At 47.8% G+C, this 24241-nt stretch overlaps 1 protein-coding gene across 8 annotated transcripts in view; it reads right to left on the bottom strand.

The window, feature by feature from the left end:
• diaph2 (diaphanous-related formin 2) overlaps positions 1–24241 on the bottom strand; it is a 346005-nt gene that overhangs the window by 211326 nt on the left and 110438 nt on the right. For 6 of the 8 annotated variants that reach the window (XM_077021911.1, XM_077021909.1, XM_077021914.1 and 3 more), the window contains 6 exons: positions 23501–23619; positions 22120–22184; positions 20964–21068; positions 14783–14845; positions 11058–11387; positions 5141–5255 (listed from right to left, as the gene is read on the bottom strand). In XM_077021911.1, the coding sequence (XP_076878026.1) occupies positions 5141–5255; positions 11058–11387; positions 14783–14845; positions 20964–21068; positions 22120–22184; positions 23501–23619 (797 nt within the window). The remainder of the gene's footprint in view (positions 1–5140; positions 5256–11057; positions 11388–14782; positions 14846–20963; positions 21069–22119; positions 22185–23500; positions 23620–24241) is intronic. The other 2 variants (XM_077021915.1, XM_077021916.1) reach the window with 1 other exon arrangement.

Below are 24241 nucleotides of genomic sequence, written 5' to 3'. Positions count from 1 at the left end.
GATGTCACATCAATTCAACTCCCATTTGTCCCAAGACATGCGTACCACATACAATGTGGTCCTATAACAGACCTAAGACACACATCATTGGCAGCAGTCTGAGTAGCCCTGCCCCAAACGCTCTTCTAAAGAGTTTTAAATTGACTCTGTCACAACACAGATCTGAGAGTTAATATCATCTCTGTTACTGTAGAGATGCATGAGCCATGGGTCTAGATAACCTGAACACCCTGAGTCTCTCCCCCCCTCCCTCTCCCTCTCTCTCCCTCCCCCTCTCTCTCCCTCCCTTCCTCTCTCTCCCTCCAACCCCACCCTCTCTCTCTCTCTCTCTCTCTCTCTCTCTCTCTCTCTCTTACTCCCTCTCTCTCATTAGAGGCACAACGGCCATTAGGAAACAGGAAGTGATGGCGACCCAGCGCCGGGAGGTCGAGTGTTGCCCTGGGTTCTTCCCGCGCCGTGAATTACTTCTACACCGACGGACCAATTATTAGAATACATCTTCATTAGGGCTCACTTCAGAGCTCCATCTGTTGAAGAACGAGGAGCCGCCCTCCCTGCACTCTGCACACGCAGGCTGGATACCCCCCCCCCCATCCCCGTTAAGGGGCCCAGTTCCACAGGGCCGCTGCAACAGAGCGTGCTGGATGAGGACAGGGCCACAAAGCCTTTTCAATTTGCACTTGAAACTGATGCACAAACATGGCAGCCATCTGCATGAAAGCCTACAGGCACAGATACATAAAAAAGCTGTGATTTCCTCAAGCTCGATTCTTGGTTAAAATTCATACCACGGCACAGTTAAAGACAGCAGTCCTGTTGATGTGCTCTAAATTTTGAAAGCAACAAACAACATGGCATGCCATCATTACAGCGCAACACATGTGCCCTATCTGTCTGATAGCGGATGTCAACAGTGAAGAAAACCTATTAGGGCGAGAGGAAGGGAAACTTTGCCAGCATCAATCTTATTTCAACAGCATGGAAAAGCGGAGGCACTGAATTGCTTTTCGAATGCAGCAGCCCATGCAGGAGTGCATCTGATTTGATCCCTCGAGCCGAAATACAGGCAGAACCATTGATTGATACCACAAAGTGAGTCGGGGGGGAAAAGAATGAGAGAGAGAGAGAGAGAGAGAGAGAGAGAGAGAGAGAGAGAGAGAGAGAGAGGGTGGAAAGGCCAAACATCACAGGGTACAAGGAAAACAACATCACAATAAAAATGAAGTCTGAGTTGGACTGTGGAGATTCAAATAAAGCTGAACAAATGGAAACAGCTCAAGGGGGACTCTTGAATTTCCCAGAGCATTTCCGCCTGGCGTGTCAGAGGTGTGAGGGTTTGTTTCGGAGTGGGTGAGGTAGCCAACCTTTCAACAGTGGTTATTCCATGTACTGAAGCTTGGGGAAGCCTGTTGAATGATAGCACAGAGGAAAGATAAGAACCACTGCTCCTGTTTGTACACTTTACTTAAAGGTCAAGGTGCCGTTGTCCCCACACCTTCACTAGATGTTGCATCACCCACTTGCCTAATAAGTAAAATGTGGATCAGCTACATCTTTTTTCCGAGGCCTGCTTTTACAAGGCCACTGTTGACCGCACTGGGTTTCAACAGTGCACCGTCTCCAAGTCCCATTACTCTGGCGTGATGGGCAAAGTGGAGATACAGCACTAATTTGATTCTTATATCAGCTGCGGGCTCGGTTTTTGAATTATCTGTTGATTAGCATTTCACTTTCTTTTTAAGAGATGAAAAATAGAACGAACGTAGCGATGGGTGAGAATAGCACACAGCACTTCTGCTGAGTACTGTAGAGACAGAGAAGAGGAGAGAGAGATAAAGAGAGAGAGAGAGAGAGGAAGATAGGGAGAGAGAGAGAGAGGAAGAGAGAGAGAGGAAGAGAGGGAGAGACAGAGAAAGAGGAAGAGAGGGAGAGAGAGAGCAGGGAAGTGAGGGCAGAGAAGCTTTCACTGATGTTTCTCTACAACACCAGTAACAGCTGGGACTCAGGAGGTGTGTAGAGTTAACAAAGCCCTTTTTGCACCATTTTCAGAGGAGAACTCTACAGGGAACACAGTTCTTCCCGTCCGCCTCATCGTTCAGAGTCCACTCGTCCCCCCGGCACCAGCTTTACTTACAAATACCAGGCAAAAAATAAATAAATAAATAAAAAAACGGAGACTCGAAACGGAGAAAGAAAAAGGCGAGAAACTAAAGTTAGTACCAAGTCCCCGTCAGAAGACCAACCTCAGCATGACATAAATAAAGGGGCAATTCTCCAGACAGATGAACCTCAGCTGGAGCGGTGACTGCTTTGCTGGCTGTGTAGTGAGGATTTATAGTGCGGGGCAGTACCGAGAATCTGGGAGGTCTTCTGAAACAATCCACCCTCTCAGACCATGAACAGCTCTAGCCTGCTGTCTCCCAAAGCCTGCGCTGAGGGTTTGGTGGTGTGGTGACCTGGGGTCAGCTTTAATAATCACAATAATAAATCTAAATAAAAAATAAAAGGTGGTTATTATGTCCTAGCCACGCTGTTGTCGCTACGGTAGATGGTGATCAGAACGAAAACGCCTCGTTTGCTCTGATGAAGAGCTACGTCAGGTGACGCCGGGCTGCACCTTTTGTACTGACTCCATCTTCATTCCTGAGGCGAGCCACGTTCACGTTCAGAAACTTCTGCCTTTACCTTCAAAACGGTTTCTCCTATCAAAAACCAAAATCATATTTCATTCACGAGGATGTGTGGTTAGGGTTCAGAAACAGGGCTGGGGAGAAAAAAAAAAAAAACAAAAAACCAACCAAGCCACTGAATCAGTGGGCTCGCTCGAGGCGTAATTGATAGGAACAGAGTCAAAGGTTGGTCCCTCAGGCGCCCGTCTCCGACGCACACACACTTACCTTCAGAGCCTGCGCGCACACATGCAGCATTCAAGCAGCAAAACAAGAGAACAGACGCAGGAGACAGAGTCAGAGCCCAGAGACGACGCAATTAAGGCGGAGGAATGTGCTTTGTGTTCCAGGAACAGGCTGCGTTTAAAAAGAACAGGGAGAGCGCACCCACACCCCCCCCCCCCCCCACCCTCCCGGTAATGACTCTGAACAAGCGTTAACAGCCAGCGCTGCCCACAGACACACCGCTTGAGGACAGTGGTCCCCTCTGCTCCTTCTTACTGTCCTCGGAGTACAAAGGCGCGGTAGACATGGACCCGCACACGGGCGGAGAGAGACAATACAGCCGCTGAGGTCCCGCCCCCCTTCGTTAATTCACGGATCTGCTCAAATGTCTTTCAGTTTGTTTCTGGAATTTAAAATGTTTTCGTCTGGAAGAGCCGGCATAGGAATATGCCATTAAAAGTTTGACCAGAAAGATTTTCGATGAGTGTACAATATAGAGGTTCTATGTCAGATATATGCTTTCAGAATGGCAAATATTGATCTTTCAAGCATTCCTACAACACGGAAAAACTTATATGCTGAGGCAACTTGTAACTGTAACAGACCCAGCCTGTGGATAACCTCGCAAAGGCTCAGAGAACAGACACACTGAGGAGATATGATATACATCCAGAACATTTCATTTGACTTTGAGCAATTTTCCAAACATCTGTTTGACAGTTTTTTGTTTTGTTTAACTTCCACCTCTTTCCCTGCCTTCATTCTCCGATGGGCACGTTGGCTACGTATGGGCACGTCGGGCACGTTGGCTACGTATGGGCACGTCAGACATCGTAGCTTATTATTGCTTCTTTTTGCATTTCCGTAGACCACAGTCAAATAATGCTTTCTTCCTTCTGTAATTTTTGCTCAAGTTGTACATTACTGTTTATATTTATGTAAACCACATCACATTATATTCTTACTACAAAATGTGCTACATAAACACTGACATATTCACTGATTGACCCTCACTCAGTTATGGCCTGCACTCCAATCAGCTACAGCCGTTAACACCCACACACACACACACACACACACACACACACACACACACACACACACACACACAGCTCTGATGACGGTACAAGATTGCTTCTGTTTGAAAAGCTTAAAAGCTTAAGAAGAGGAGGTGTGAAAAAAAGTGAATTTCTCCCACTGCCTGCAGCCTCGAGCAGCCACGTCCGGGCCTGGTACCACGAGCCCTTTCCCACCACAGGCGTTGGGCCACCGCATCCATCAGCAGTGTCAGAGACGTTTAGACTGACCACACTTCCAGGGTATAAGACTGCTACCTCCACTCTGATCCCATGTATACAACGTTGGCTAAACTGCGTGTATATCTGGGAGCCACAACAGGAGTGGAACGCCCCGGCACGCCTGGAACGCCCCGGCACGCCTGGAACGCCCCGGCACGCCTGCTCCTCCTGCGCCTCCAGACCTCCCTGGAGAGCGCTGGCCGCTGGAGCAGAAAGGAAGCCGAACATGCCACTCCTACGACCCGAACCCAGTCATCCCAGCACAGTACACAGTGTGGACAAATGGGGTAGAGGGAGAGACAGAGAGAGAGAGGGGGGAGAGAGGGAGAGAAGGAGGGAGAGAGACAGAAAGAAGAGATGGAGAGAGGGAAGGAGAGAGAGAGAAGAGGGAGAGGCAGAGAGAGAGAGGGAGATAAAGAGAGAGAGGGAGAGAGAGAGAAGAGGGAGAGGCAGAGAGACAGAAAGAAGAGATGGAGAGAGGGAAGGAGAGAGAGAGAAGAGGGAGAGGTAGAGAGAGAGGGAGAGAAAGAGAGAGAGGGAGAGAGAGAGAAGAGGGAGAGGCAGAGAATGGGAGAGAAAGAGAGAGAGAGAGAGAGAGGGAGAGACAGAGAGAGGGAGAGAAAGAGAGGGAGAAAGAGAGAGAGAGAAGGAGGGAGAAAGAGCAGTGAACAAGTTCTATAAACTTCACACTGGCACACAAACATTCTCCAGAGTTCTGCTAATTGGCACAGAGATTTCACCAAAGCACTTCTACAGCCTGATTGTTGAGAGCCGATATAACGGCGGGAAGAGAACAAGACAGTTTTATGAAGATAATTAAGATTTCATAGAGACAAACGCTTTCCTGCAGTTTGGCGAGATGAAAGCTGTGGCCACCCAGCCGCGCTTCCTTTCAACAAGGCCGAGGGAACGTGATTAGCCGTGGGGAGGAAGAGGAGGCCTGCTTACCTCTGGTCTTGGATGAGAAGAAGAGTGAGAGCTGGGCAAACAGGTCTGGATTCTCAAACTTCTCCTCTTTGACTTTGATCCAAAAGCAATTCTCCGCCATCTCCTGGGGCACGATCTGCAAACGCAGAGAAACAGCATTACACACGCCAACACGTACAGGTGCCCCGCCGGGCCGCCATATACGCGCCGAATCACGCTCGCACGCACGCTCGCACGCAGATGCACAGATACACACAGCACGCACGCTCGTGCTCACGTGCACGCCACACACAATCAAAAAGATAGCTCATAAAAAGAAGGCTGGGATACTGCGGAGACTCTTGAGATTCTTGGCTGCGAAGCGCGCGTGTAATATATGAGAGTGAAACAACGGCCGTCTGCATTCATAAGCAGCATCAGAACCAGGATCAAAGTCAGATGGGGAAACCATGGGGAATGGGAGTTTCAAGTGGGTAATTCTCCAATTGGATGATCCCTGGTTCAGAGGCAGTGACCTGCTCCTCCCCATCACACTCACTCATTCTCCGTAGTTCATTAGTGCACCAGATAGAGGGAACCTCCGCTAGCGCCAGCCCAGCTAGCATGACTCTGCACAATAACTAGGTGTTGATAGACTGGGTTGAACCTGTGACTTGGAAGCTCTTCTCTGGAAAAACTGCATCCGCTCTGGGCTCCAACCTCTTCAGATTTCTACAGCAGATTGCTTTCTGACCAGTGGCGAAGCATTAACAGCAAACGCACAAACACTTCAAAAACGGACATAAAACATACTCGAGGCGCTTTTATGACAGCGGACAGGTTGGTGACACGGGGGGTCGTGGTCCTGCCGTCCCCCTCGAGGCCTTGAGATGAGACAGGAAATGAAGACGAGGAGGACTAGGAGGAAGAGGGAAACCTTGCCGCACGGGGAGGGTCGGTTGTGAGGGGCTGTCAGGCGTCTGCTGAGGGGGCGGGGGGCAGCAACACACCACATCCCACTCCAGTGACACATTTGAACAAAAGTGCGGCTCGGTTAAAGTGTCCGGACCACGCTCTCCCCGACGAACGGCGCCGGTGCGAAAAATCAGGAGGTTTCGGGAAAATAAAAACAGGAGAACATGGGCTAAACACCACGCACATTCAGCAGCAGCCAGACCCGATGCAGTACGCCAGCGTTAACGGCTCGATCACGCAAAGTGTTCGTCCCGGCTTAACACGGCACAGGCTGTCGGGCCAAGGCAAGCAGCTTCGCGTCGGTACGGACGGGTCATCCGCCGAACGGAGGGAGGTGCTGTCACCGGTGTGGTAAAGACGACACATCCAACCGCATTCATATTGAAATAGAAATCCGTGACCATTGTGTCTTATTCCAACAGCCATCAAAAAAGTGAGGAGGAAATAAGAGGTTAAGTCAAGACATGAAAAGACGCCGTCGGAAAGAATCTTTCATTTTCTTTTCTTAAACTTGAAATCTATTGTTGTGCTAATTAAGATAATCACAGTTCTGCCAGGGTTGGGAATTAAAAAAACCTCTTGGTAATAATGTATACTATAAAGTAGCTTCTAAAAATGAACCATTCATTTTGAGCTCTCTGTAGAACACGATTGAGGCCTATAGAGACAGACTGGAAACGGTCAACATCCCCAGAGCCACTGATGAATGAACCAATCAGAGTCAAGGTAGACACTGTCACCCAGGGAACAATGTGTTTTTGTTCCTGAAAGTTTGCTCCACACTTGTACGGATACACACCACCTTAAAAAGCCCCTGCTCCCATTCAAACACCCCTCGCCAACACACAGCCACACACACCCACCCACACACCCACACACACTGCCCCTGACGTGAGGACTTGACTCAATGCTTTTGGATAATATTATATGTCATTTGCACTCTGTTGCTCAAACACACGCAGGGAGTGAAAGACGACGTGACACACACTAAACACAAACACAGGGAGAGGGAGAAGAGGAGGAGAGGGAGGGCAAGAGGGAGGGCAGGAGAAGGAGAAACAAGACAACATTAAAGTCATCACTAATGTGCCAGAGCTTGTTAGAGAGCACCTTTTAAGAGTTCTCCGCAAAGACCGGCGCTTGCTCCGAACGCAGTAATTAACACGGCCAGGCTGTCAGACAGTGTGACCTTGGTCTGACTGGAGTGGTGGTGTAACACACTCCACCATGCCATCACCTCCTGCCTCCTCCATCACCTCCATCACCTCCTGCCTCCTCCACCAGCTCCTGCTCGGCCTCAGACACCGAGCGAGCAATCATTTACTTTTCCATAAATGTGTGCCGATCCCCTGTGTAGGTGTTCTAACCGTAGGAGAAATTACATTACTGCTCCTCCAGGCTACAATCTCCAGTGCGGCTGCTCGAAAATCTGTTACATGCTTTAAGAAAGAAAGAGAGGAAAAAAAAAGTGCTTCCTCACTTTATTGCTCCTGGCTGCTTTTGCTATCTGACTGTTTTCTCCCCTCTGTTGTTAGAGATGGAGGAGTCTCCAGTGGGTGCTTTAAAAAAGCAAAAAATCCCCCTCTCTATCTCTCTCCTGCTCCCTCCTTCTCTCTCTCTCTCCCTCCCTCCTTCTGTCTCTCTCTCTCTAGCATTTGTGAGATCACAGCCTTACTATGCATATCACATCCTAAATGCCTGCGAGTGTAAGAAAGGAGCGTGTCTTAGCAGATCTGTGAGGACATGGGGGGTAAATCTCATCGCCGATTCCTTCCACTTTTTTTGTTTTTTTTTTGTTTTTCCTTTCTTTCTTTTTCGGAGGAGGTCTTTAGGCCAGCGGGCCCTAACGGAGATGATGGATGACTGTAACTGGGCGTAACTGGCAGTCTGCTTGAGGCACACGCTGTTCTCTCTCCAGTGGCTCTCGGTGCCTTGAGGGACCTTCTCGCCACACCATCTGCATTTCTCCACGCAGCCGAGGAAGAGGAGACTGGTCCTTCGTCTGAGACACTTGTTTGAGTGTGGAGACCAAGCCATACAGTACATTGTGTTAACACGTGCAGACGAACACTCACACGCTCCTACTCCACAGACTTTTACACGCAACATTCACATACACACACTCTGTGCCTTGCGTCATATACACTATTTACTCTACACACTCATATATTCTCATATACAGCGCTTGACACACATCACCGAGGCTTTGATATATACACACCCGAGCTCCAAGCTCTCTGATGTACCACAGCCATCGCCTCCTTTCTGCCTACTGTGCATCTCATGAATATGCATATGAGGTCTAGATATGGACCGAGCTGAGTATGGTGGCATATCCTGCCTCTCTTCGGATGCTGCTGTAATCAATCTCACTCCTCCACTTACATTCATGGTGGTTCTACTCAGAGAGGATAACCGCGCTATCGGCTGTACACTGCAGCCCTGTGTATACAGCTGAAAAACAACACAAGGTGGAGGCCGCTGTGTAAAGATGGTGAAGTGAGGCGGGGTCAGAGGGAACATGACTGCTAACAGGACATTACAGCATCCACAAAGCAAATATTCCCATTATGGTTTTGTTTGCCTGTTCATTTTGCTTGTGAATGTATTTGTAATTTGGTACACATGACATTGTTATTATTTTGCCATTACTTTTTTTTTACTTTAACTGCTCCACCTTTAACTGCTCCATTACTCCACCTTTAACCGCTCCACTACTCCACCTTTAACCACTCCACTACTCCACCTTTAACCTCTCCACTACTCCACCTTTAACCACTCCACTACTCCACCTTTAACCTCTCCACTACTCCACCTTTAACCGCTCCACTACTCCACCTTTAACTGCTCCACTTCTCCACCTTTAACCGCTCCACTACTCCACCTTTAACCGCTCCACTACTCCATCTTTAATCGCTCCACTACTCCACCTTTAACCGTTCCACTACTCCAAATTTAACCGCTCCACTACTCCAAATTTAACCGCTCCACTACTCCACCTTAATCCGCTCCACTACTCCACCTTTAACCGCTCCACTACTCCACCTTAAACCGCCACCTGAGGTCCACCTGAGCTAGCAAAGCCAGCTGCAGCATCATCTCCTGGACGGTGAGTAAAGGTTGGTGAGACTCGTGACTTGCTGTTCTCTCGATAAGCCGTACACAGCCGTGCGAGCTGGGGTGCCAGCTGTCTACTAAACAGCTCTCTCTAGAGCGGCTCTCTCCTGAACAGCTCTCTCCTGAAAAGCCCTCTCCTGAACAGCTCTCCTGAACAGCCCTCTCTAGAAAAGCCCTCTCTAGAACAGCCCTCTCCAGAACAGCTCTCTCCTGAACAGCTCTCTCTAGAACAGCCCTCTCCTGAACAGCTCTCTCTAGAACAGCTCTCTCCAGAACAGCTCTTTCCTGTTCATCACCTCCTGTGTCATGCGCCCTCACTTTGTTTCACACCTAACAGACTTCCCCAGGCTAAACAATTACAGTAATTGAACACTGACCTCAAAAGTGGCTTCCACTGACTACTTGGAGGGTTTCAAAAATGTTTAACTTTCGCAGAATCCAAAAACTCAAAACCTTTCTGGTGTGTGTGTGTGTGTGTGTGTGTGTGTGTGTGTGTGTGTGTGTGTGTGTGTGTGTGTGTGTGTGTGTGTGTGTGTGTGTTAAGCCCAATCCAGTCGTTATTCAAAGTTAATTTTATTTGCATGGTACCTTTCATAATTGAAAATGCCTCCAAGCAGTGTCACCACGGACTAACGCAGAACAAGACAGAGGCAGGTACAATAAGCAGCCACAATAAAGCACAGATTGGAAAACAATGTATGGAGAGACCATACAATATTAAAAATTGTAAAAATAGATTGTAAAAACAATTATTGGTGCCTCTGTTTCTGTTTGCTATAAACCCTGTCAAACAAGTTTGCCCTTAACGTAGCCTTGTTGATCACAGAAAGTTACTAGAAGCGAAAGATTTGACAATTTTTTCGACACATATTTGGGATCTATACATGAAATGCATAAAACATATACAGGTACATATACATATATATCTTTGCAGAACCAAAAGCAGAAGAGTGTAAATTGTGTGGCAGACAGCACAGAACAGGTAGGGTCCCCACACGGTGCGGTCCAGAAACAGCTATAATCTATGCAAAATATGAGTTCAAAACAGCTGAACACTGATCCAAGATGCTGACAGACATCCTGGAGCTGTTCTGCAGTGTTGCAGCCACAGTCTGGATCCCTGCATCTCCCTGTCTCATGAAGGAACTATGATCTATTCAGCACCAACTTATGGAAGGATACGGCCAAAGAGCCAAGCAGTAGTGCGGTGCCGTGATCAGGCCTTAAAAGCTAAAAAAGGACCGGACCAATTTCCCGAGGTCTCAGAAGAGGAGCGTGTTTAGCAGTATGACACAATTGAATGAGAGGTGATCCTGCAGATATGATTTCTTCACGATCAAAGCTAAATTGGTTATTTAAATCACTTTTGTTCTTAAGAGAGACACTTCGTTTTGGGAAAACACTGAAAAATATTTTCCAACCTTTCAAAGATGGCGTGATCTACTTTGGCATGCTGCACTATGGTCTAGCAGAATGAGATGCAGTAAATGTAACTATTGTGAGAGGACCATACTAATATACACATATTAACATAGCAATTCTGAAAAAAATAATTAACCAAATTATTAAAGCTGCATCTGTTGAGCAATGTACATAATTGATTTGACAATAAAATATAAGTTAAACAGAAACTATAATGTGTTCTAGTTCACAGAGCACTAAAGAGGTGCTCTTCATGACAGCCTTTATTTTGCTCCTTGAGGGTTGTAAGGATTATGAGCAATTTGGAATTTTAATGACTAAAGATGATAGTAGTTTATTTTTAGCCATCTTGGAGAGGAATCCAGGTGAGTTCTCCCAGCCTGAATGAAGAGAGATTGCAGCGGTCTGAAGAGAGGGTGATCTCCCTGTGTGAAGACCTTCTTACCTTTGACCAGTTGACTCTCTTCATGGCTGCTTCAAGTTTGTAGATCTTTTTTGGCTCCAGACCATAAGGCAGTTTGACCACAGGTGGAGGTGGGGGCGGTCCTCCAAAGAAGGGTGGAGGAGGGGGCGGACCTCCTCCGGGAGGAGGCGGTGGAGGAGGGGGACCGAAGCCGGGTGGAGGGGGCGGAGGCGGTGGCATTGATGCTGGACAGGGAGGGGGTGGAGGTGGTGGTGGTGGTCCTGCCCCGGGTGGAGGTGGTGGGGGAGGAGGAGGAGGTGGTGGAAGGGTGACTCCCCCTGGTGGAGCAGGCACCCCAGGACCAGCGGCCACCTGCAAGGAGTGAGAAAAGTGAGAAACATTCACAGACATGAAGATACCTCCTGCCACTGAAGGCTCCTCGTCCACTCCCGCTCAGACTCCACACTCCAACGCTGTAGCTTTTATCACCATTACATGCCTTGTGCCATCAGAGCTAATGGCTTAAACAAGAGCGGAGAAGAGTGGTTATGGTGGGGAGTTGGGCAGGAGGGTGAGAAGAAACGTACTTTACAGAAAAAGAGACTACTGTGAAACAAGTCTAAACGTATGTGTGTGTGTGTGTGTGTGTGTGTGTGTGTGTGTGTGTGTGTGTGTGTGTGTGTGTGTGTGTGTGTGTGTGTGTGTGTGTGTGTGCAAGCCAGAGCTGATGAAAGCAGACAGCAGCATTAGGGCCACTGAGGCCTTCTGCAGGGCTTCAGTCCTGCAGCAGTGAGTGTGTGTGTGTGTGTGTGTGTGTGTGTGTGTGTGTGTGTAGAGTAGATCATGTCGTCCACAGAGTCAGGCAGAAACGCAAGCAGTCCACCCTGAGAGAACTGGGACACAACACCTTCTGAGTGTCGAGCACTATTAACAATAAAGTATGCTAAACATATACAAATAAACAAACATGTTATATGCACAGAGCAAACTAAGATGTTTCACGTGCGAGTGAGAAATAGTGTTGTTATAGTGTCTGTGTTTACACTCTGTAGTTCTAGGCAGCCGTTGGACTCCTGCATATGCCATGGAAATGAGGAAAAACGACACAGTGTGTGGAGGGGGTTGGGGGGTTGGGGGGGGTGGGGTGTTGTGGCTGGTGTGAGCATGCATCTGTCCACCAGCAGATGATACATTTAGGACAGGAGGAGTGAGACAAGCAGGAGGAGGAAGTGAAGAAAGGCTGAACTGTGACTGCCAGCCAGGCACGTGGGTCTCGGATGAGAAAATAACCTATAATCAAAGACCACAAGCTGCTAGGGCTGCACGCACACACACACACACGCACACACACGCACACACACACACAAGCAAACCCGACAACAGCTCGAATTTCCATCTAGCGAGAGAATGGCAAGCATGCAAAGCATAGTCAGATAGTCGCTGCGACCGTGCTGACTGAAAGCTGACAGCGTGCTTATTTATTCAGATCTAAAATACGAAGAGTGTTGTGTGCAGGCAGATTCATCTCATTTAATCATAAAGCGTAACAGATGAGAGTAAACCATTAGACTTGATTAACATGTAAATTGCCTCTGTAATTTGCTAATAGATTAAGCATATGAATAGGATACAGCCACCTGAACCTGCCGCAGTAATGAGAAGATAAATCGAGCTTTAACACTTCGGCAACCACTGGCTCTGTGCAGGAGAATCATCAACACCCCTTCCTTTGTGGAACGGCGCGTTTCGGAGACAGGCGATATTGTTTATGTCCGAATGTCATGACGCGCCTTGCACTTTGCAACAAAGACCGCGGAACGGTCTCCGACTTTCCACCTCGATAAGATAGCCGTCTCCCCGGCTGCTAAAGCTCAGGGGAAGGCGTCTACAAAGGGAAGCCATTATAGAAGCAGAGGGATCAAATGGAGCTCTCTGCTGATAAGAGACACGGCTGCAGAGTCTCCAGGCGTCTGCCTTCCTCTGGAAATCAGCTTAACCAGGTATATTGACTCATCGATAAAGTGCCAGTCAGACTCTTCAGAGACAAAACATGCCTAAATGCTTCAATTAGGCTCCCCCCCTGCTCGAATATGATTTGACCTTTGTATGATTGGATACCGATTTCCCCCTCCCCAAATTTCACCTCGCTCTCAAAAGAGCATCGCGCGAAGAAAGTTTCTAATTTTCTAAAGCAATTGCCCTTCCCGAGCCCCGCCCTCTGTTCACCTGATGAGGGAGAATCAAATGTGCAGAGTCACATTTTCTTTGGCATTACCAAGTGTTTGATTACACAATGCAGCAGGTGGATTGTTTATTAGAGGGGAAATTAAAAAGGTGTAGGCGCATTGTGCAGGAAGCTTCGCTCCCTCGACGAGCGCCGCGTCCCGTGATTACGCGTCTGTCAATCTCCAGCCCTGCTGTGGCCCATTTTCTCTTTTAAGATTAATACAGGAGAATGGCAGCAAATTAGCCGCTAAATTAGAACGGCGCCGTTTCCGTGCCGCCTCGGCCCCCGTGTGCCGCTGCGGGCCGAGCGGTGGGCCCTCCAGCCGAGGGTGGGGGATCTTAATCAGCCTCCACCGCACCACTTTAGCTCCATCTCAATCAGTCCTCTCCATCTCCCCGCAAACACAGATTATCAGCCAACTGTAAAGCAAAGAGCCATCTTTTCTTTTTCTATTCCAAGGATTTTTAACCCAGGGTGTTCTCTTTCTCTCTTTTTTTTTGCTGCAGGGTGTTTCACCATGTTGCGGAGAGAGGTAGCCGACACACGGGTGGCAGCCTTACAACGGGCTCTGTGACAGGGAGCTCTGTGAGCAGGGGCTGTGACAGCAGGCTCTGTGTGGGGACTCTGTAATGGGGGTCTTTGGAAGGAGGGTCTCTGGGAGGAGGGGGATTTGTGATGGGGTGACTGGGAGGAGAGGCTCTGTGATGGGGGTCTCAGGGAGGAGGGGGATCTGTGATGGGGTCTCTGTGATGAGGGGTTCCGTGCTGGGTCTTCGGGAGGAGGGGTTCTGTGATGGCGGACCCGGTCAGCGGAAGGGCACAACAGGTACAGCCCGATGTTAAGGGCTTGTTGGCAGCAGGATTTCCTCTCTGCCATCACCAACTGCAACCATACCTCTGATTAATACATGGGAGCTGGGAAACTCCTGCGAGATCAGTGCGTGTGTGTATGTGTGTGCGCATGTATGTATGCGCACGTGTGCGGTGACCGTAGGCTCGATGACTCAATGGGTAGAAGGCCTTGGAGTGATGCAGTTATGCTCTTGGTAATTAACTGGGGCAGATGCACAATTAAACCTTCCCCATCTCGGCTTCGCAGAGCTGCAGCCAGATTCAATTAGACCTGTTTACTTCAGAGGCTTGCAATACTACAGTTAAACTGTAGCCTGTGTTTGATTGTGGCCTCGGGCTCCCCTGAGCGGAGAGTTCGACTGTGCAGGATAGAGACTAACTCCCGTCCCTCGGCCTGTGCTCACAATGGTCCTGTGGTCACAGGCAAATTCACAGCATAGTTCCTCTGAGCAGTGTTAATCATAGCGCTCTTTACGAGAGCTGTATAGGACCTGATTAGGGCGCATTGGTGAAGGAAGCAGTGATGATCACAAACGATGTAGAAAGCAGTGAAAATCTAACCTGGGGCCGGCGACGGTAGGTTTGATGATGGGTTTGATCAGTTTGCCTAGGGGGCATTTCAGTGGCCTTTCACGTCTGTATGGGTGCATGCACGGGGATCCGGCAAACGCAAAAAAAAAAACACCCACCTTGCTGGCATTCTCGCTGATACGGTTCTCTGCCTCTCTGAGCTTGTCTCTCTCAATAGTTAACTGGAGAGGTGCAGGGCAGTCAAAAAGACAGACAGACAGACAGACAGACAGGGTAACAGAAAGGCAAATACACAGGCTGATTAGCTAGACAGAGAAAAGAAACCTGAAACAGTTTTAGTCAAAAAGTCAACACAAAGAAGTGGGAAGGTGAAGCAGGCAGCGAAACAGAAGTCAATATGTTACTGTAGCAACTGAAGCACTATTATTCACATGGATTTCTGTACGAGTGGCTCCTAAAATGTGATCTGAGGTCACGAGAGTAAACAAAGGCATTCTCACTTACCCACAAACATAAAACACCTCGTTTCACATGCCATTTCAGCAATTAGGATATGGTCTAACCAATCAGAGTCATTGATGGAAAAAATATCTGAACTTATAGGATTTCTAAAGTTCTCCATCAATGCACAAGGAGATGGCTAGTTTGCCAATTATCTATTGTGCAACTGGGCCCAGGAGTGCCTGTCCTACTGTGTGTGTGCAATGCAGAAGTATACTCAAACAACTGGCAGAGATCCTGAGAGGGACAGGTCTGTCTGCCATAAGGAAAACACAGAGCAAGAGTGATATTCATTGTGAGGTTACCATGGAGAAAAAAGTCTTCTGTCCAAACAAAACACGAGCTTTGCTGCCAATCTAAAGTTGGTTAAAGAACATCTAGATATTCCACCTCACTACCAGAGAAATGTTCAGGAGAAACAAAACTGGAACCTTCAGGTGAGTGCAGGCAACACAGTCAGAGAGACTGTATATAAAACCCTACACACTGTGCAAGATCAGAACGTCACTCTGCCAGGGCTGGGAATGTTATAACGTATGGCTACTTAGGTACCTCTGGGTCTGGATGGCTTGCAATCACTCAGAGACTAGTCAGTTCTAAACTCTACAAGGAAATCTTGCAGCAAAATGTCAGGGCATCTGTCTATGGTCTAAATCTGAAAGAGCTTGGGCCATGCAGAATAACAATAATGCAGAACAGAACAGAGTGGGAGCAATTCTAGATTTTACAACACACGACTCTGGGTCTTGACCTCAATCCCACCAAAAGGCTCTGGACTGATCTGAAGTCTGCTGTTCAAGCACATCTCCAAAATAAAAGCAGTGTAGAGAAATATGCTGAAAGACCACCTCTCTGCTGTGCATAACACCTTTGCAGCTACAAACATGTAGCACTACAAAATGATATGTTCACTTATTTTAAAAAATGCTTTAAAATCTAGGTTCCATCCACACAGAAATCCAAGCAAACACTTAAACCTCTTCTTGTAAATGTATTTAAGCAGGGACCTGCACATTAAGATGGAGAAGGGAGAAACCCTTGAGTCCCCATTTCATAATTAAGAAATATGTCAGAAATAAATGTGAGGTTTTAATGTGATAATAACACTTTGGTAAAATGAGTGTTCTGGAGTGTCAGAATAAGACATCTGATGTGAACAGTGCTAAAACATCATGTTTCCTTGCTAATGAAGTGAAAATTGACATTGACCTTAAAGGCTGCTCACGCTTCTTGGGAAATACAAAAGAAGCAAAAACATTGTTTTGGTTTAATCACAAATGCAACAGTGCCCTGTGAAACATCGGCGCTGACCGGGGCTGATCAAAACCACGCTCTAAGGCATCGTGACAGTCATTTTTGATAATGGCGGACATGAGTTCAGCTCTGACAGGCAGTATTCACACGGTCACGCCAAGCGCTGCTGCCTGGTTGAAGGGAGGCGCGTGTGCGGGACCACGCAGTCATCGCCGGGGCTTTGTGAAGGTTATTTACAGCCTCTTCTACAGCAGCTCTGGGTACCGCGTGTTCTTTTCATGTAATTCCATATTCTCCTCTCCGCATTCACTTAGTTATAACATGAACATTGTGGTTTTAGTTGGAGAACTTGCATCGTACTGCTCGGGCTCTGAATAGCCTCCCAATGGCCTCTATGCAACTAAGCAGAGGGAAAATATCATCTTAACAGACATTTGCTCTATTGTAGGAACATACTCAGCTGCTTGTGAAATACACTCATACAGCCTCTCTCTCCACATTCCACTTTCAAACAGGGGGCACGGTATCAAATATTTAACACACGTAATGGGAAAGAGAGACGGATTCGGTACAACCACAGTGAGCGCTGTGGAAAAAAAAACCCCCAGTCGGTGTGGGCTGTGGTGGGGGGGAGGACCCGACGGTACACAGTTTTTCTTTAATGGCGCACCGTTTGCAGAGTGTCAGAGGCCATGTCCACATCTCTCATAGAAGGAAGAAACATGCTTTGTTGTTTTACTGACAACTCGTTCCCGCAAATGAATGTGTTGTCAGATGTGGCTTCATCCAGTGCTGTGGTGTACAGATCTCATTCCTATTTACGCTATATTCTACAGTCTTCATTGGGGGGGTGAAGTCCTTGTGTGATAGGACAGTGTCCTGCACATCATAAACACGGCTGCATCAAAGGGTCAACCTCCTGACTGACTCACAGGACACGGGCCAAAGCAATAACGTGGGTTGCTTGGCAACCGTATTCCGACTTGGCACAGGCGTCCCGGGCTCGGTTCATTTGATCCGGTCTAGCAGCACAGGCATGACGGAACAGTCCCCACATCGGATCAGCCAGCTGACCACAAAGCGTGTTACGGCAAAGAGACTGCAGCGCTGTAAACCCAAGTTCTGAATTACGCCGAGAAGCGGACGGCATTTTACAACCGAACTTCTCCCCTCTCCTGTTTTAAATTTGAGTTCGAGATAAGTTACATGCGCAGTAAAGAGATTACGTTTCGTCGACATTTATGGGAGAAGACATCTAATCAGACTAAGCAAGAGCAATTTAACAGGCGCATTAAGATGGAGACGGTGATTTAATACAGCTGGGCTCTGTTGATGGCACTGATGGTGCCTCCCTCTTGCTAGTCTTTATTTGTATGAGCTGCTACTTTCATATTCATCCTAGCTGAAGGTGCACTGGGGTGGGCAGGACAACTCAACTGCCCTGCTCAGGGGGCAACACTACAGGGGCAACACTACAGGGGCAACACTACAGGGGCAACACTACAGGGGCAACACTACAGGGGTAACACTACAGGGGCAACACTACAGGGGCAACACTACAGGGGTAACACTACAGGGGCAACACTACAGGGGCAACACTACAGGGGTAACACTACAGGGGTAACACTACAGGGGCAACACTACAGGGGCAACACTACAGGGGCAACACTACAGGGGTGTACCCAGCATACCCAGCAGGACAACACCAGATAGTTCCTGCCTGGGTTTCACATGTGAAAAGATGAGCTAGTCATGGTAGTATTGCTGTTATATCACTGCAGTTGTAAAGGCAAAAACCAGAGGTATTTTTAGGTTACTTAAGTAAGTAAAGGCAACTCCAGAAATAATTCAGTAAGTTTTAAGCATTTTGCAGCATTTCTGAATAAGCTATGTGTGAAGAATCTCATAATTCACAGGCTTTCAGTAGGCAAGAGGGTTACAATTAGTTTACATGTCAAAAAGCTACAGGCAAACCTACATTCAAACTACTGAAAATTATTAATTAGTAACTACTATAAAACAGCCTAGAAGCAATGTTTGAGCAAAATGAATGATGGATAATTATTTTAAACAAATTAATTTCATGAACCCTTTGTAATTAGACAGGAATATGCTCATATTGATGTTGTGCCTGTGAAGGTCCTCAGCTTTGGGTGTTGTACACATGGAGTGTTTCCAGCCAATGAGAACGCAGAGCTAGGCTGGCGAGCTAAGCTACGGCTCTTCTACACGGGGGTTTCAGAGTGACGGGGGGTTAATGCTTGTTATGCTAGCCACTTTCCGAGAGGAACGTCTCCATCAATAGGAGATGCCTCCCTTCAAATCCCTCCCACTCTACTCACAGCCACAGACGACAGCGCTTGACAACACATGTGTAATAAAGATTGCACTCTGACCAGCAGCACATATGCATCATGCCATACAGCAACATATACGCACTTCTGATCCTTTAAGATGTGCTAGCATGCCCACGGGACAGGCTGGAATCGCCCAGGCTGATACTCGGGTCTTTCACAGCCTGCATTTTACAGGTCATCCAGCAGGGGCAGCGGTGTGTGGACCGCTGGAGAGTTCCTGAGCCCCGGCTTTGAACATGCCTTCAGAGAACATGCAAGCAGACAGCGGGAGTCTCCAGGGCACCGTGCTGCTACTCCTATTAATGCACCGATAAAGGACCGGGCTTCAAAGGGTGGGGTGGGGGGGGAAGATGGGTGGCGGGGGGCAAAACTCAGGTCGATAGAGGCAAAGACGTAGAGGCAGAGGGAGGTTATCGAGGAAACTTTAAAATTTTAAATATAAATTTCCATCTCTCCATTTAAGGGAGTGGTCTTTTTTTCCATGCTTGCAGATATGTGTCTGTGTGTGTGTGACACACACACACACACACAGAGTTAAAGTAGATGCTAACAATAAAACAATATGTCGTGGCACGAACATGGGAGAGGCAGTAACAGGGTGATTGGCAGAGGCGCAGGAGGAAAGCACAGGGACCTCATGAATATGCGGAGGAGCAGAGTGATTGAGGAACGAGGTGAGAGGCTGCGTGAGGCAGGAGGCGGAGCCTGTCCTGGCCCCGCCTCCTCTAATGCACCCATTTGGTGAATCAGGAAGAACAAATGGTGGGCCGGGTCTGCCAGGGCTACTAATGATAGCAACTCATCTCAAGGGGGCGCAGGGGGGGAAGGGGGGGTTAGCGAGAGGACCTGGCAACACTGAGGGGCAGGCAAGCAGGTGCTGGGATAGAAGACAGAGTGTGGGCATTTGCAACTGAAATAGATTCGAGATCTGGGAAACAATTTCAGCTATGGACGCTATACCATCTTTCAGTGGTGGTTTTTTATTAAATTCCACAAGCAGGCAAGCAAACTGCTCTTTTTGTCCTGCGGCTGCCCTAAAGCATTTCAAATTGGGTTAAGAAGGAAATAGAAGTCATTTCCTGTGAGAAGGTTTGAGAGTTTTGTCTGGAAAGGAATGATGATGTGCAAGAGAGGGAGGAAACGCAATCCCTCACTGCGATGATACAACGGCCAGGAACAGGCGATGGAGGAGCGATTCAGAAGAATCTAATCCTGCGTTTTAAAGAGAAGATTGACCCTTTATTCAATCAAACAATCCCACAAGTCTGAATATGCCCATTTGGAGTAGCCTTGCATTCACGATAAAAGATAAAAAGGTTTCAATTTGACCGAATTAGCCTCGTCTTTGCCCCCAGCAACTGCATTAGCAGTGACCATTAGGACTTGAAGGAGACAGAAATTGGTTAATATGACCTCACAACACAGAGAAATAACTATTCATATATAATAACTATTCATGGGCTAAAAGTCTTTGCATGCTTCACTTTCATGCCCCTTTATAACAGTGCTGGGACTGAGTCAGCCAGGAGACACAACTTTTTTAAAGTCTGTGAAATGCTTTCATTGCTTTTCAACTGGAAATGCGTTCATTATTTATTTATTTATTGCTTGTTTATTTGCTTGTGGTTGCCTGTTAGGAAGGACAATGTCCAGTTAAGAGGGATCATGAGAAAGAACAGCGGGGACGCTGGCTGTGAATACAGTCGAGGCAGGACAGTAGAGGCAGGACACTGGGCCAATGGCACCGAGAATAAAACAAGCATAAAACATCCACCGACACGGTCCACTCAGATCACATGGCTGCCCAGTTCTGTGCAGGAGGGATGAGCAGGGGCAGATGTGTGATTCTCTGGGGCTGGTGAGACCGACAGGAGGGTCTTGGAAGGACTTGAAGCCAGGAGTGGTGTGTGTGTGTGTGTGTGTGTGTGTGTGTGTGGGGTGCGAGTGGTGGGCAGGTGTGTGGTGAGCAGGTGTTGGTGTGTGTATGGGGGGGGGGGGGGGGGGGGTGATGTTAGTGTCTGGAAGTGGGGTGTGTGTAGTGAGGCAGAGAAGGTGTGTGTGGTGACAGAGTATGGTGTGTATGTCAAGAAGGAACTGGTGTGTGAAGCTAGCAGCAGTAGTTGTGTGTGAGTCGAGCAGGAGTAGGTGTGTGTGTGTGTGTGTGTGTGTGTGTGTGTGTGTGTGTGTGTGTGTGTGTGTGTGTGTGTGTGTGTGTGTGTGATCTTACCTGGCCCTGCAGGGTGCTGATCTGCACCTCCAGCTCTTTGATTCTCTCCTCCTGTTTCTGCAGCTCAGCCTGCGCCTCCTGTCGTGCGCTGAACTCCTCGTCGAACTGCGAGAAAAGGCACACGCATGCACCATGTCTCCGCGGCGACCAGCAGGAACGGGGCACATCAATCCACACACGAACCAGCATGAAAACATCTTAGCTGTTTATCCTCTAATAAATATTAGCTTCCTCATTATCCCTTCCTGGCTTCCATTCTCCCTGCTAGATACAGGGCCTCTACAATTATGTGCTTGTGTGAGCAATTATCGGCTTAACCATAATTGCTCAGAAACAACTTAGGACGTTGTTTTCTGCAGGCTAGGAGCAGCTCAGATTCAGCGGTCAAGCACAGCACTGCCTGGAAAACCACACAGAGCTGCAGGAGAGGAGAGGTCAGACCTGCACTCAACAGACTAGCCAGCTAACATTTTAGTTAAAAATTGCTACTTGCACACAGTGGGAGGTTCCAGAGTTTACACGACAGTCCAATCAGTCGCCCGGCGTTCTCATGCCCAGCGGATTGGGCAGAACGGTCAATTAATTGAGGCGAAGAAAACAGACGTTGGAAGTAAAGGCTTCGCAAAGCGTGGATGTCTGAGCTTTAAAGCAATACAACATCAACTTTAAATAAGGCATCAAAGAAACACCAGTTTCTAAACACCAGTTTAAACTCCACTGAATTTAAAACAGAAAAACACTTTTTTTCCCCCATTTTGCATCTTCTCATCCCTTTACCCACAGTCTCCTGCTTGTACAGTTTGTACCGAGGCAAATGCTACTGGGAAATCAACTGGGAACAAACCAAATGGCCAAAAGTGGGGAATTAAACAACTAGCTACATCATTTATTTTGGTGAAGACTGAGTGCCGGCTGGAGTACGCAAAAGGATTAAAATGGTTCCTGTACATATTTCCACATGCTCCCAGTACAGGGGTGCAGATAAGGGCTTCAACGTTGATCCTGCTCACAGAGATACAGATCATGTAGCTGAGCTACCAGCTATTGATCAGCCCAAAGCAATCAATGAGCTGCCTTCGTGCTCTGGGGGAAGGTTTGGTGTAGGAAGAACAGCAGCATACCAATGGCCCAAGTTCAGAGTGACGGATGACTTTACCTTTTTGGAGAATTCAGTTGCTCTCTGTTCACTCTCCTCAACCTTGGCTTTATCCACGCATTGGTCTATCAGTCACACACACACACGCACACACACACACACATTGAGACATGTTTCAGAATCGGAGAACAGACTCAGGATGAAGACAACAGAAAGAGCAAGAGAGGGAGGCAAAAACAAAGCAGGGAAATTAAACTTTCCATAACTACCCCACCCACCTCCACCCACCCACACCCACCCCCACCCACCTCCACCCATACCCACTCCCACCCATCTCTGCCCACCCATACCCATCCCCACCCACCTCCACCCATACCCACCCACCTCCACCCATACCCACTCCCACCCATCTCCACCCATACCCACCCACCCCCACCCCCAAACATTCTCATTTGGAGGATTGTAATCCATTCCACGGTTTGTGATTTTAAAAATACCGCCCCACAACATTTGTTTTCAACTCATTAAAGCAAAGAAAGTTATAAAATCTAACACAAAAACATGAGCTCTTGCGGATGGATCTGAAAACTTTTAATGAGCCTGTTTTTTGGCAAGTTACGAAACAGTTTGCAACTGTAAAGGGATGGGGACACAGGGAAAGGAGTAAAAAGATCTACGTACCACTCTAATTTCATTAATTCCCAGAGTGTAAAGGAAAATGACTCGAACATTAGTTTAGTGAAAAACTTTTTCAATGTTCCATCAACAAAACTAATGATAAATATCCAGGAATGCAAATCGAGGTAGAGACGGAATGCGACCTCGAACGCCTGGATTGTTTAGAAGAACTGGCGTAGCTGTGTAGTTTTATTGATAATGTTTTATTTATGCATTAATGAGGCTACCTTATCACGGGTGTCAGGTGAGTGCAGGTGTTTGCGAAAGGTCCCTGTGGGGAACAGGTGATGTTAATGAGGTGTCCTGTTAGGGATCGTGTTCTTCTCAGTCCCGTGGTAGCTGGGCCTCTCTGGGCACGCCATGATTTAACACTCACACACTTTCACGTGTAATTAAAACCCTAACAAGACCGTAAGAACTTGTTTTCGTGCTTCTGGTAGTTTATATTTATGATTTAGCTCAATGGTGACATTTTCTGTTTATGACGATATGGAGTTTTATCATGTTAGAGGCAGATGAGTGTTCTTTTAAATATCATTTCATAGCAGCGCTACACCCCCTCCCCTCCCCTAATAACACTTAATAACGGAGCCAGAATTCTACAGTGCTCACATGTCTAATTAGATAATGAGCTCAAACGTGAAGTCTAGGGGACGTCTAGGTTAAAAGGCCACATGTGTTAAAACGTCTCAGACATGGAGTGGGATTTGGGGACATGTTAATAGAGGGCCGTCTCAAGTCCCTCTTGTCCCTGCTAACTTACCGATGAGCAGAGTGAAGTCCACATCCAGACGCTCCCGGTAGCCAAAGTCCGGGTCCATCCCACTCCGGTGCAGTACAACCTGGGACACACACTCCTCGATCACCTTGTAATACTGGGGCCTGTGAACACACACACGCAGACGCAGACGCAGGCACACACACACGCAGGCACACACACACGCAGACGCAGACGCAGGCACACACACACGCAGGCACACACACACGCAGACGCAGGCACACACACACGCAGGCACACACACACGCAGACGCAGACGCAGGCACACACACGCAGACGCAGGCACACACACACGCAGGCACACACACACGCAGGCACACACACACATATACATGAACATGGGGGACAGAAGCAAAAACAACACCTTGTAAGTGCCTCAAAGGCATAAACTCCCATAAATCATTCTGCATGACTTTATCTGTTAATGATATTTCATGCCATTGAAATAAGACTTGCTTTAGCACATAATGAAATTACTAAAATGATGCATGGAGCCACAGAGCAGCTCCATGACTTTGTCCATTCAAGGTGACAACAGCAGAACTAGGCCTGCCATGCCTTCCTCCCTAATTTGCAATCATCTCTGGCAATTAAGGGCACCAATAAAACCTGAGACGCAAACCTAATCAGTGTAATCTGTGTAATTAGGTGCACAATGGCAGAGAAAACATGGCCTTTGTGTTGTGGGGGCTGACAGTGGTGGGTGTGTATGTCTGTGACAGTGCA

The sequence above is a fragment of the Brachyhypopomus gauderio genome, chromosome 11 (assembly GCF_052324685.1).
Source record: "Brachyhypopomus gauderio isolate BG-103 chromosome 11, BGAUD_0.2, whole genome shotgun sequence".
NCBI lineage: Eukaryota > Metazoa > Chordata > Actinopteri > Gymnotiformes > Hypopomidae > Brachyhypopomus > Brachyhypopomus gauderio.
This window is presented reverse-complemented; position numbering and strand designations above follow the sequence as displayed.